General features: G+C 34.3%; 1 protein-coding gene across 1 annotated transcript in view; it reads left to right on the top strand.

The window, feature by feature from the left end:
• Window positions 7,636-14,111, top strand: part of LOC109332341 (myb family transcription factor EFM-like) — a 23,135-nt gene continuing 16,659 nt past the window's right edge. Inside the window, exons 1-6 of the mRNA XM_019567294.1 lie at window positions 7,636-8,153; window positions 8,293-8,480; window positions 8,650-9,001; window positions 9,639-9,715; window positions 10,050-10,322; window positions 11,887-11,894. Of these exons, the coding sequence (XP_019422839.1) occupies window positions 7,952-8,153; window positions 8,293-8,480; window positions 8,650-9,001; window positions 9,639-9,715; window positions 10,050-10,322 (1,092 nt within the window). The 5' untranslated portion in view covers window positions 7,636-7,951 and the 3' untranslated portion in view covers window positions 11,887-11,894. The remainder of the gene's footprint in view (window positions 8,154-8,292; window positions 8,481-8,649; window positions 9,002-9,638; window positions 9,716-10,049; window positions 10,323-11,886; window positions 11,895-14,111) is intronic.

The raw sequence follows: 14,111 nt of genomic DNA, 5'->3' as shown, positions 1-14,111 counted from the left end.
ACTTGTTATTGCACTACATTGGTTTCTATGCTAATTGATTTGATTAAATCTTGTATGTCGTTCTCTTTACCTATTGGCTATTTCATTGTCTAAACAAGCGCATTTGTTCAAGACACCCAAAAATAAAACAGGTTAATAGTTAAATCCCAAATTAATTCATTAACTTCGTTTTATGCTTAACTCATATCCCTGCCTCATTTTTGACCTGGGTTATCTTTTTGATAATGTCAAAAGTGGACGAGAAGACGAACAACCTTAGATGAAGAACCATGTGTCTTACAAGAAGAGGGATGAGACCTTTTGCGATGTTGTTTCCGAGAAGAAGGGGTACCAGAATAGGGCAGCCCATTCACAACACCCACATTCTGGGTAGTATCTTGGAACAACTTCCGGACTTCCCCACGATCAACCATTTTAGCTAAAAAGTAGAAAAGAAGGTTAGTAAGCTAAAAGAGAAAAGATAAAACATACAAAAAATATATAAACCAATTCAACGAACCTACCAATGGTGAGCATGAAGGCACCATCCCCCTCGGCCAAAGAGGAGAAGGATAATTGGACACCTACCTTAAGTCACCTCTTTATTTCTGAGGTTACTACCTAATCATGAACACTAAAGTTGCTTTCTTCAAAGTGATGATCCAAGGACCAGTGGAAGGGAAACCACCTCTACTCAGTTTGGCGGTATGCCCAAGTTGTTTGTCCTTCTGAAGATTGTCACGATAAAAGCCCATATTCCAGTTCCTAGAGTCCAACTCAGAAGGAGTAAATATTATCCTACCACTCCTAGGTAGAAAGCATGTCCACCAATGACGACCTGATTGCTCCTCATCTATATTTGTGTTGCAGGTCACCCAAAACATCCAGTAAAAGATCTGAAGGAACTTATGGACTCTCCTTTGCCGAAAAAAGAGGTCAAAACCCCGAACAAATCCCCATGCACTCGGATGAAGTTGAGAAGGGGCCACTTAAAGATAGTGGAGGAATGAGACGCACCATTTATCCATGAGAAGGTAGAGCCCAAATTTATGCAAACATACCTCATGCATATAAAATGAGAAGTGATCTCCTTGTTCTACCCAATGGTCGAAGTAGACCTTATCGTCCATCCCTAGACCATGCAATGCAAAACGGTCAGGCAACTCGCCAATCACGTCAACCTCTGAGCGTTCTATAGAAGAGAAGGAACTCTCTTCTCCTAGCACCTCATGGTCAAACCAATAATAGAGGAAGTCATCTCCCTCATGATCATTCGAGATCCTATACTAGTTAGCCTGAGAAGCGATGCCACAAGTTGTCTTAGACATGCCACCAGAAGGGTTATTAATCATCAACGACTCTAACCCACAGACCAGGGAAACCTACCCTCTACCAGGGATTACCTTATTAACAACATGACAAGGGTAATAGAAAAACTACACAACTCTTATACCATTCTAGCTTGAGAAACCCTACAACTATTGCACCAAAACAATGAAAGAAAAGACAAGGAAAAAGTTACTTGAGTATTAAAATAATAAAATCCCTTTCACGAAGAACTACAATGAATACTTGTAATTGAATAAGCAAAACAATCAAACAACAAGGAAACAAGAGTTATAATTAAAGAAATCAAACACAATTCCCTCCAGTACTTATAGAAGAACAAAAGGGAAGGACCTGCTCAAGCTCACACTATTCAAGTCATCATAACCGTAGAAAATAAATAAAGACAAGGAGATCTAACGGTAGGTATGAAAGCTGAAGCGTCAGATATGCTAGAAGCCAGGGATAGGCCCATCCATAATGTTTAAGAAAAAACACTCAAGTGAAATCTAACAGTGTCTCAAGGATCATGGCACTTCATTTATTACACGCAAGGGTCAAGACGATGCATTTAATGCTAGAGTTGAAAATACTGGGGGCAAGTCACACCTCATGGGACATCATCATTATAGAAGCGGTACAAAGCCCAAGTCTTCCATACCAACCACGTGTCGAGGCGCCACCACACTTAAAGATCCAAGTGAGGAGTATTTAATAAGAAGGACAAAATCCCAAACAACATATTCAAATTGGATGGAGAGGTTGTTTCATGCGCTTGGTTATATATCTGGAAGTTCTTGTCACTCAGCCACACAACAAAGTCTATCAGTATGCTCGACTTAATGACCTTATTGCTAGACTTGGGGAAATTGTTTCATCATGGTTCTAAAGTACACGTCACTATCAAACATGGTCGACAACCATCAACTCGAGACCGTACAAAACAAGCACGACTCGAGCATTCTCAAGCCCCAATCGAGATAGTGAACAGTCCAAGCGGATAAATCGTTGACTTGAGAGAAACGACAAGACAATACTAAGATCACCTCTACCACCTCATGCATGCTTCCTACGTCCTAATATACCTTTCAACAATAGAGAAAATGGACCTATGATGCATTGACACAGAGTGTTACAAACATCAGTCAATTATCCATAGAGTACGGACCTACCGAAGGCGCCTAGCATGGTCAAAGTTACCTTCGAATGTCTGGAGCAGACCCGACAAGTCATTTGCTCGGCCAAGCTAATAACATCTATAAGAAAATACTCACTTCCCTCTCCACTATAAATAGGGGATTTCCCGCTTAATAAAGTTTACTTACTTACTACTTATTCTCATTTACTTGTAACATATCTCTTGATGATGTTCTCTTATATTTCTCTACCTCTTTCATATACTGACTTGATTGTCGGAGAACCTTTTCAGGTACCTCTTGATGAATGTGAAATTATACTACATTTTATGATTGTTTTTAGCTTTTATTTCTCTTTGTTCGGTTTGAGCGGGTGTTTTTAGCTATGTTGTACAGTTTGGATGGATTGAAGCCAAAAAGAGTAGCGGTTTGGTGCGAGACGATGGAATTCGGTGTTTAGGTTATGCAAAGACCTTGAAGGGCCAAAAGAAGTCGCATTTGAACCTGGATCGAAGAAAGAGAAACAACTTGAAGTGAAGGTGCCACATACACTCATAGTCGTGGATGTTATATTCTATTCCTATTTTTTAGATTTGTTTTGTTGGGCTTCGCCCAATATTTTGTAATTAGGATAAATGAGAGTTCTCCCTCAAGGATTGAGCACAATTTACATTACAATTCTCTAATTTAGAATTTGAGATTCTCTTCTTCATCATGAGTGAGTAATTCCCTTTGTTTATAGGATTGGGGCTATGCCATTTTACATTCAATACACACTTGTTCTTACTTCTATTCCATTGAGTATTGTGATTTGATCATTAAACTAATTTTATTCGTGTGACTTGTCTGGCCAACAAATTACATCTCTTAGATACATTGGGGAAGAACCGAGATGTGAACCCAACTATCTGACTGTTCAGTTATTTAAACTAGAATCCTAATTCACGAGAGTAGTCTTAGGATTCTCGGGGGTCTCTAGAATTCACCTGGGGTTGCTACGAAGCTATAGGATAGAGAGATCCAAGTAAATGATTCGATTGATAACTGTACCACAAGAGTAGGTCTGACTTCAATTGAGTACACGTGTCAGAGTTCGAGAGATGATGACACATGTCAAAGAGCAATTCACCCTCACAACTTAAAGTTCATGAAAAGGATCAAAACAAGGATTTGTAAGTGTAAATGCGGTAACTCTTATCCTAAGAATTCTTCCTAAATTAGATTTCAATCATTTTTACTAGTTTCATAATTATTCATGTCCATTGTTCAATTGCTCTAAATTTACTTTTAATTCATATTTGAGTTAAGCATAAATTAATTGTTATAATTAAAGAAATTTTTCAGTCTTCATGGGATGAATAATTTTTTACTTGACGATATAATCGTGTACTTGTGATTTGCCTTATCACCTACCTCAGCATATTCAAGCATCTCACATTCTACTCCTACTTCTATACATCTACATCTAGATCCTACCTTCTCCAAACTAAAGATCAGGGATGACTACCCTTGATATACCACTAGTACACCGTATTAGTGATAGTTGTTTATAAAAAATACATAAAATCATTACATTCATTTATTGTATTTTTAAATTGAACCGTTGTATAAAGATTGAGTGAAGATGTAAAATATCAAGGGATTTAAACGATAATGACAAAGTTCTTTTGATTAAGTACTATGCCTTATCATAAATCTGTGAGCTATAATACCAAAGGACCGGGCAAGGCTTCATCTCGACCAAACAAAAGCATTCAAGCATAATCCAACGGTGATCTGAAAACCAAGGCAACTCATTAAACTGCAACCAAAAAATGTGAAGATAGACCACATGTCATCAGGCGCCCCCATCATAAAGACGAAGTCAAACTCCACACGCCCCTAGCCAACCACATGTCGAAGGATCAATGAATTCATTAGACCCTCGTGATGATCCCACACTCAACATGCAAGCAATAACTACTAGAAAAGATCAATCGTCAACGAGATATCTATCTGGACCATGGCAAAGTAAAATCTCTCAAAATTCAACCACACATCTAGAAGATCCTATCACCCAGCCACACCAATAAAATCTATTGGCATGACCAATTACAGGCTATACAAATAGACCAGGAGTAATTGTTTCATCCCACTCCGAAAGGACACGTCACGGTTAGATAAGAATGATAGGTCTTACTCAAAACCGGGCAAGACGATTACATCCTAAACCCTCGTAGGACCTGGTCGGACAAACAAAGAATCTAGAAATATGTGTTATTAAGCAGAGAAAGACAATCATACAAGAAACCAACTTTGACATCCTCTTCTACACTACTTGTACATGACTGCCACACTGTTTGAACAACACAAACCTATGCTATAAGCTGCATGCTACTACGTACTCCTTTACTTTCTGTCAAATGACAAGAAAGGCCTGCAATATGGCTATACAACCTAATATAGACTATAAGTCAACTATTCACAGAGTAAGAGACCTGCCAAAACTGTCTGACACGAGAAAAGCGATCTCTACATGTTTGGAGCAGGCCTGACAAAATCATTTGATCGATTAGACCAATAACATCTACAAGGGAATTTCCATTTACTTCTCCACCATAAATAGGGGACTCCTCCCTATAAGGGAGATTACTTACTTACACTCTATCTCTTGTTATTATTCTCTTACTCTTATTCTTGCACCTTGCATTCTCATATATTATTCATATACTGACTTGATCATTTAGAACATTTTCATGTACCTCCCTCAGCGCTCTCAAGCAACTCTCAGGCAATATTAGAAGACTCCACTCAGCTACTGTAAATCTAAACTTCACCTTCTCCAAGACTAAAGAATACATGATATTAAGAATTTTAAATACGAACCAACTTATAAAAATTATATTGAACAATACTCTACATTCTGAGGCAAATAATTTCTAAAATATTAAGTGGGGGGATGATGGCTATCATTTTATACTCCGTAAAAGAAAAAAGAATGCTATGGAATTAAAATATAACAAAATCTTAACATATGTGTATATGCTTTTAGGAGAGCAAAATGGGCTTGGAGCCCGTTCGGATAGGTGTTTTTAGTGGGCCGAGCTGGGGGTTTTAGTCCAAAAGTTCGTATTCAACCCGTTTTGGAAGCCCATTTTTTAGATGGGCCATGGAGGGTCAGGCTGGGCTGACCCAGCAGGCCGACATTCAGATTAAAGTTCATTTGTCATCATGTTGCTCATTGCAATTAAGATTAAACTTTTATAATTTTAACTTATATTTGGATCCTTAAGCATATATTCTTCTTTCTCTTTGTAAAATGAACATTTAATATCTCATTATATACTTATCTATTATCTTCACTCTTATCCAATTATTGTACTCGTTATCAGATAAAGGTGGAGTTTCACTGACAATTAGTGGTGTTTGAGTCAAATTTAAACATTTAATTTATTGAAAAGGAAAATTGGAAACTCAAACAGAGCTACTGATTTTGATTCCTTTTGGAAAATTAATTGAATTCGATTGGGTTTCAATTTATATTTTTAATGTAGTCAAATTCAAATTAAATGGAGTAATATTATATATATTTTATTGTGATTGATTTATAATATAATAGTTCTGATTCTTATACACTTTTTAAAACTTAGAAGTTATAAGCTCTATTGTGAACTAGGAGTCTAAAAATTTAAGACTATGGTGGTTTATTGTTTAGAATTTACATTTTGTACTAATAATATGTTATTATGAGATTGTGTCTTTTGTTTGTGATTTTTTGTTTTAAAAGACATTTATGAATTATTTATTTTCTTCTGAACGCTTTAATGTGCGTTTTTGAAAAAACAAAATGGGCCAGCCCGCCGACCTTCCAGCTCTGTCAAATATGGGTTGGGCTGGCATTTTGAGCCCTTTTAACAATAAGGGTTGGGCCGAGCCAACCCATATTCTGACGGGCCACAGGCGGGCTAGGCGGGGCTGGGCCGTATGGCCACCCCTATATGCTTTATGGTTGGGTTTATTCAAACATTAAGTTTCATATTAAATATTATTGGATTAATAAAAAATTATATGTGGAAAATACCTGTGAAACCATTAACTTAAAGTTTTGGTTCAAAACATAAGTCTTACTTATGACTTTCCACTCATCACATATTCCGGTAATAATGGAACTACCCAGCGACGGTTTGGTTGGACGATGGACTTAAGTGAGAGCGAACTGGTAAGTGTGTGGTAACCACACTTGAGGGAAGATTGTTGAGTTTATTCAAGTTTGAAGTCTTACAATGAATATAAGAAGATGAATAAAATAGTTTATAAGTGAAAAAGACTCATAAAATTATTATCTCAAAATTTTGTTTCAAGTTTTACTGTCTCACCGGTTACTCTCTACTCTTTCTATTGTCCATAACATTGGAACTCCCCACTTAATTGGAGGAGGCTCTCCAATTACGGGTGGATCCATTGGAACAAGCTCAAACGCTCAGAAAACCAAAGCAGATACCTGTGTCCATGTAGGCGGCTGCGAATAAAATTTATCATCAGTAAAACAGGTAGCTATGTGTGTCGATGTCCATTGCCATCTATTGTGTTATGAATTGTTAAAAAGAATTATTTAAAAATAGAGGGAAACATATAAAACACGAAAGCAGAGTCATGATTAGTTTGGTCATGATTGGAGGTTCTTTGGAATGACCAGACTACCCCTACATTAGTTAGGAAACCATTCTGCATGTCAGCAAGTGTTAGTCAACTATGGATAAGGTTATGCTAAAGCCTTATAGGTCGGTTCATGAAGTATTTATCATTAAATTGTTAAATATATCCATACAGTAGTTGATGTATATTTCATTAAATAATGATATTTAAATTATTAGTCTAGTGATGAAAGACTTTATTAGATTTTAGATAGATTAAAATGTCAAAATATTTTATTACTAAGAGTGATACTTACTATAAATTATTATTAGAATGCACAAAAAAGTTAGTTCTTTATTAAAAAGTAAGAGATATAATATAAAATGTTTGCACTAAACTTAGGAACTAAAGATTTGAACTGAAACCAATAAAAGCAATAAAAAACTTAACACGGTCACTCCGTAATATATCATTAATGTTAGAAATTTTAATAAGGTGTATATTTGGTGAGAAAAAGAGCGATACATAATATTAATATATCGTTATAGAAGATTCGCATTGCATAAACAATTGGATTTTTTTAGTACAGAAATGTAACTAAGGAATTCAATTATTCCCTATCCACCTAAACCACCTGTGTTTTTTGTTTTTTCAAATGATTCTTTTCTTTAAGAAAAAGGAAGATTTTACTAGTGAGTTGTGTGAATCTACCCCATTATCATTTTTGTCTTGAATTAGAAATTTCCTTATATATCATTGAATCTCTGTCCTCTTCTTCCTGTCTTATGACTTTAATGTAATGTAATGAAATAGTATGGTACCTCACACAAAATAAACACATAACACAATAGTGAAACCATTACTTTAACTTGTGAGAGTTTGTTACTTCCCAAAAAATGGAGTTGAGCTTGGATCTTAGTTTGGCCTTTGTCCCAAGAACCATTTCTGAGCTTCTGAGTAATGTTTCTGCTGAAATCAAAGATGGGTCTTACAAAATGGCTATGCTTGATTACTATGTCAAAAGATTGGAAGATGAAATGAGAAAGATTGAGGCCTTCAAGCGTGAGCTTCCTCATTGCATGCTTCTAGTAAACCAAGGTGTGTTAATTTTAGTCTATAATGTTTTCTTCATTTTCTTCTTCTTTTCTTCAATTATTGAGAGTAATACTTATTGGTTGGAAAGAAAAAAAGAGATTATTTTTGTTGACAATTTTTACATGTTTTTGTGTGTGTCCAGCTATAACTATATTGAAGGAGGAAATAGACCATTGTATGAAAATGCAAAATCAACCTGTTGAAGATTTCATGCCACTGAAAGTTAAATATAATTCTGGAAGAAAAGGGTCATTGACTATTGGGAAGGAAACTTGTGACAAAAAGAACTGGATGAGTTCTGTTCAGTTATGGAGTGATGAAACCAAATTGGTAAATTTGATAACATTATTTAGATAAAGAAAAAGTTATTTGAGCATTTATTTCATCTAACTTATTTACTTATAAGCTACTTGTGGGAGATATATTTATTAATAACAGTGCCACTTTGATGTAGTTTCTACAAAATTAAGACCAAAAGTTATTCTTTTTCTTATGTCAGGGGACTGAAGAAGGGTCTATGCCAAAGAACAAGACCAACAGTGAAGGAGCATTTATAGCTTACAATGGAAACTCATTAACGCAAAAAACAGTGATGAAAAGGGATAACAAGGAGGTTTCTGTTTCACAGGCTCCTAGGCTTAGTTTGTTGACTCCAATGTTTGAAATGAATCATGAGAATTCCAATAGTGGCTGTGGAGGAAGTTCTGATTCTTCTTTTGTTACAAGCCTGGTTGAGATAAAGGGTAGACAACCACAACCTCAGCAGAATCCAAGAAAACAAAGGCGATGCTGGTCAAAAGAACTCCATCGAAGTTTTGTTGATGCACTTCAACAACTTGGTGGAACACAAGGTAGATGCACTGTTTTAAATTGCGGTTTGCATTCATGGTTACAGTTATTATGATTATGGTCATTACGATATGAATTGCAGTATGAATTATTATGATTATGGTCATTACGATATGAATTGCAGTATGAATTATTATGATTATGGTCATTACGATATGAATTGCAGTATGAATTATTATGATTATGGTCATTACGATATGAATTGCAGTATGAATTATTTTGTGATAAAAAAATATTTTTGAACTTGATACAGCCCAAATGCGATCCAACACGGATGCGCTATGGCCTGATGCGGCCACATAATTCGATGTCATACCACAATTGCGCTACAACGTAATATTAGGGTTACATCATGTAATGTGGTTTACAATTTGAATCACCGGTAGATGTTTTCCTTAACACTTTGAGCATGCTAAATTAGAGGGGAAAATGTCTAGAAGTGAATTGATTCCTTAAATTGGGTACTGGGTAGTGTCCAAAATTTTAAACCGTATCTCACTATCTCTATCTACACTCTTTATTTGGATTCTGATAAACATTGCTAATAGTGGTGGTATATTTTTTAACCAAATTGCAGTTTCTTCCATCTAAAATTGAAAAAGTGTATGTTATCAGTGATAGCTTTGTTATATTCTGCAGTGGCCACTCCTAAGCAGATTAGAGAACTGATGCAGGTGGAAGGTCTGACAAATGATGAAGTGAAGAGCCATCTGCAAGTAAGTGTTTAATGTGTTTGGATGTTAAAAATCAAGTTATATATATCATACATCATTAATGTACAGAAGACTCTTATATTATGGAAGCATAGATATTAAACTCATAAGAAATAAGTATGTATTTGGTGGTTTTTATAACTAAAACAAAATATTAATATATTATTGTAATATTAAAAATTAGATAATCAAAATTTTATTGTTTGAATAAAATTAGGCAATATTTAGATTACAATAATCAATTAAAACTAAACATAAATCAGCAATACTTCCCTAATTATAAGTCCTCTTTTTTCTTACCTTCCTGAACTATTGTTATCCTTTGTGGTTTTTTCAGAAGTACAGGCTTCATGTTAAAAGACTACCAGTTTCTTCAGTTGGCCAGGCTAATAATGATTTATGGATAGCACAAGATCAATATGGAGAAAAATCAAAGGGAAACTTTTCATCACAGTCTGGTTCCCCACAAGGTCCTCTCACCCTAAGAGGATATGCAAAATGTCTTTCTAGCTCTGGACTCAAGAGTTCGGATGCAGAAGAAGATGTGCAATCAGATTGCCACAGTTGGAAAACTGGACTACACCAATATCCAGAACATGATGCATTGTGAACTCTTAATGTTTTACACCCTTATATCATCTATTATTCATGCATATGTTAATTATGATTAACATATGAATGATGGGGAATGGTGAATAATATATTGATACTAAACTTTTTAATTAAATAATAGTGATAGTAATATATAAATGAAGACCCTGAATTTAACAACATAAAGAATAATAATAGATCTAACACATAGAAGGGATCTAATCCAATTAATCAATGTTATAATTATTTGAGGCTCTGTCATGGAGTGAGCGGTTTAGATTTTGAAGTTGAGTTTTTGCCCCTCAGTTTTTAGAATTGGGATTAGTTGTCCCACATTTTATGTATTATTGTATTCTAGTTCAATAAAAAGTTGTCATATATTTAAAAAATAAAAAAACACAAAGTATCATTTTTATGCTATTTAGTGGGATATAATTAGTTTATGATAAGAGGACAGTAAGTTTTGGGGACATAGTATCTTGGTTGATGTTTTCGAAGAGGTTTTGTTATATATAGGCCTATGTATATTGTTGGTGCCTGTAACTTATTCAATAAATTTATGAATTAGACTCTCATTGGTCTTTTCTCTTTTGTGCTTTAATTTCTTTGGCTTTTCGAAGATGACTTTTATGTAAATGCTACTGTGCACATTGTATGGAATCTTCATTGGAAATTTTCGTTTTGGTTAATTCTTCCTCTCATAAGATATATATTGCCCATGAGGACCTAAATCATCTGACCCAACTCATTTTTGTTCCAATCTCATCTTATTATTTAATTTGATAAATTTAGTTCTTGAATTAAATGAGTTGAGCTTATGCTAAAAGTTAAGTTCCTTAAATAAATAAATGAACTCATATCAAATATATTTAGACTCGTTACATCTCTATTACCCATTAATATTAAAAGTATACAAGGTGAGTTAAATAAAGAGGAGATTCATTCTATTTCTTCATAAACAGTAGTGACATTGTAATGACTGTGTAAAATGACAAAACAACATGGTAAACTACTAACAAATGAATAATACATTATATTGAATTTGTTATCAACAAGGGATGCCATTGGATAGTCATCAATTAATAAAAAAATTATATATTTTATAGAACTTTCACTCAATGGCTGTCATTATGATCTCTCTCATTAAAATATTTAGATTGAATGACATGATAATATTCTATCATAAGTCATGTTCATTAATAAATATTTATCTTTAAATATTTCTTTATTCTTTCTCCTATTGTTTTGGTTTATCTCTTTCTATGCGAATTGTACTAATTTTCATTTGACATACTCTTCCTATACAAATTTACAACATTCTCATTATACATGTCCAAACACCTAAGGTGTAATTCAATCATATTTTCTAGAATATGCTCCTCTAATTTTTTCCGGAATACATTCATTTCTAATTCTATTTTATTTCATTATAACATTAATAAAAAATTCAATCATATAAAAACTTAGCGGGAAAAAGGTATAACATTCCTATGTAACTTCCCAATAATACATCAGTTAAGAAATTTCCTTCAAATAATTGACGCCGATGTTGTGCTGCTCTTCTTGAAAATTGAGTTGACAATGCTTCTTTGTGAACATATCAAATGGATTGCTACTTCAGTGACTTTTAAAAGCATTAGCGCCGCAATTTTTTCAATTCTAAATTTGTCTTAATTGGTTAAAACAAAACTGAAATTGGATGCAAAAAACAGAATATGTTTTACTACATTATGTAAGTATCATAGTGAAACTAAGAGGAAGTGAATTAGTTGTCTTAAAATAATGGCCATTTTTTCTATAAAATCAAAGTTAAAGTGCAGCGGAACAATATGCAGAAAATAATAGGAAATAAAATGAAAGAGATAAGGATAAGAGAGTACACAAGGAGTTTTATACTGGTTCACCTTCTTGTCCACCGAAGGCTACGTCCATTACTCTTACCACACAAGAGATTTTCCATAAGAATTATGAGTTGCAATTATAATATCTCACCCCAAGATCTCTATGTACCTTACACACTCCCTAATTCTTATACCATTGGAAAACACCTTTCCAAGTGAATCTATTCCCCTTTAGAAATATTTTAGACAATTTAACGTATTCTTCATGCAAATCATTGAATGCAGTTTGAAGTTCGGAAGGAGAAAATAGGTTAGAATCATTTACCTCTTCATTATCTGAGTGATGAGATGCCATAAGTGACAAGTGAGCTTGTTCTTCATTTTCTGTCTCAGATGCAGAACTGGTGTCGTTATCTTCCCAAGCTATGTATGCCCTTCGTCCGGTCTTAGTGTCGTTCTTTCCTTTGAAGGAACTTTTCTTTAAGTTTGGACAGTCCATCTTCATGTGGCCAGATTTGCCACATTCAAAGCATGTAAAATTTTGATTTGAGTTGGAGGCATCATTGTTCTTGGAGAACTTCTTTATTTGACCACTTCTTGCACCTTTGTTCCTTTTAAGAAATTTGCTGAATTTCTTTACGAACATGCTCATGTCATCTGAATCATCATTTTCTGATTCGTCACTGGATGAATCATATTTGTCAACTTTTGTTTTCAGAGAAATGTTCTTCTTCTTTTTCTCTTGTTCCTCATGTTGGTCTAATTGGCTAAGTTCTAACTCATGTTCCTGCAATTTTCCAAACAAGGCAGCCAAAGACATTTTTGAAAGACTTTTCTTTTCAGATATAGCAGTTACCTTTGGTTGCCAAGTCCTGGTAAGTGATCTCAAGACTTTCAGATTTAGACCACTGTTTGATAGAACTTTTCCGAGTGCCAGAAGGTGATTTGTAAGATGAGTGAATCTCTTTTGTAGATCAAGGATCTTCTCTCCAGGTTTCATGCGAAACATTTCATACTCTTGGGAGAGAGTATTAAGTCTTGACCTTTTTACCTCTTCGATTCCTTCATGAGTTGTTTCAAGGGTGTCCCACATTTCCTTTGCAGATTTGCAATTAGATACCCTGAAAAACTCATCAATGCCAAGTGCAAAGGTTAGTATGTGAAGCACTAAATGGCTCAAATATTTCAATCAAGAACAAACTATAAATCCTGTACAAATCTCACAATATATCAAGAATATGTATAAGATCAGAATCATGCAGTAACATGTAATTTCTTCTCTAAGAAATCTCTAAAAGAAACTGAAAGAATCATGCAAGAAGAAGATAGAATGATGAACACATTTAATCACATACAATGGATGACATTTTAATCCCTAAGCATGATATTATCTCTCACTATTCTTACATGCAATTCTCTCTGCCTATATGTCATACAATGAGCATGAAAATATGCAAATAAGCAATTCTAAAACTGAAAGAATGAATGTATGAAGCATGGTGTAAAAACACACTTTATATAGAAAAGCTGTTAAACGCCCAGTTAATCGATTGAATAGGTTGAGTCTAAGGCTTAGGTAAACTCTATACATGTCTCATATGCATAAAACTTTAAATCATTTTAAGTTTTGAGATATGTCATTTATAATATGTTCATGCATCATATAAATACATGTAATCTGTGCATCCTAGGCATAAACTTAGTTACCCTTGGAAAACACCTTTCCAAGTGAATCTTTTCCCCTTTCTTTTCACACCCCGTGAAAGAAATATTTCTTTACAAGAATGAAGAATATTCAACTATGGCAGATTGTCTTTACAAGTATGAAATTTATGTAACTTGCAATCCAAACTCTGAACATATATATATAGAAGTATATAATGCTCTTTGTAAAAGTCTTTGAAACACTTGAAGCAACTTTGCAAAATTAACTTGAAAGTTTAAGAACAAGTTGCAAAAAGTTCAAA

This window comes from Lupinus angustifolius, chromosome LG18 (genome assembly GCF_001865875.1).
Source record: "Lupinus angustifolius cultivar Tanjil chromosome LG18, LupAngTanjil_v1.0, whole genome shotgun sequence".
NCBI lineage: Eukaryota > Viridiplantae > Streptophyta > Magnoliopsida > Fabales > Fabaceae > Lupinus > Lupinus angustifolius.
The sequence above is the reverse complement of the archived record's forward strand: the minus strand, read 5'-3'. Positions and strand labels throughout refer to the sequence as shown.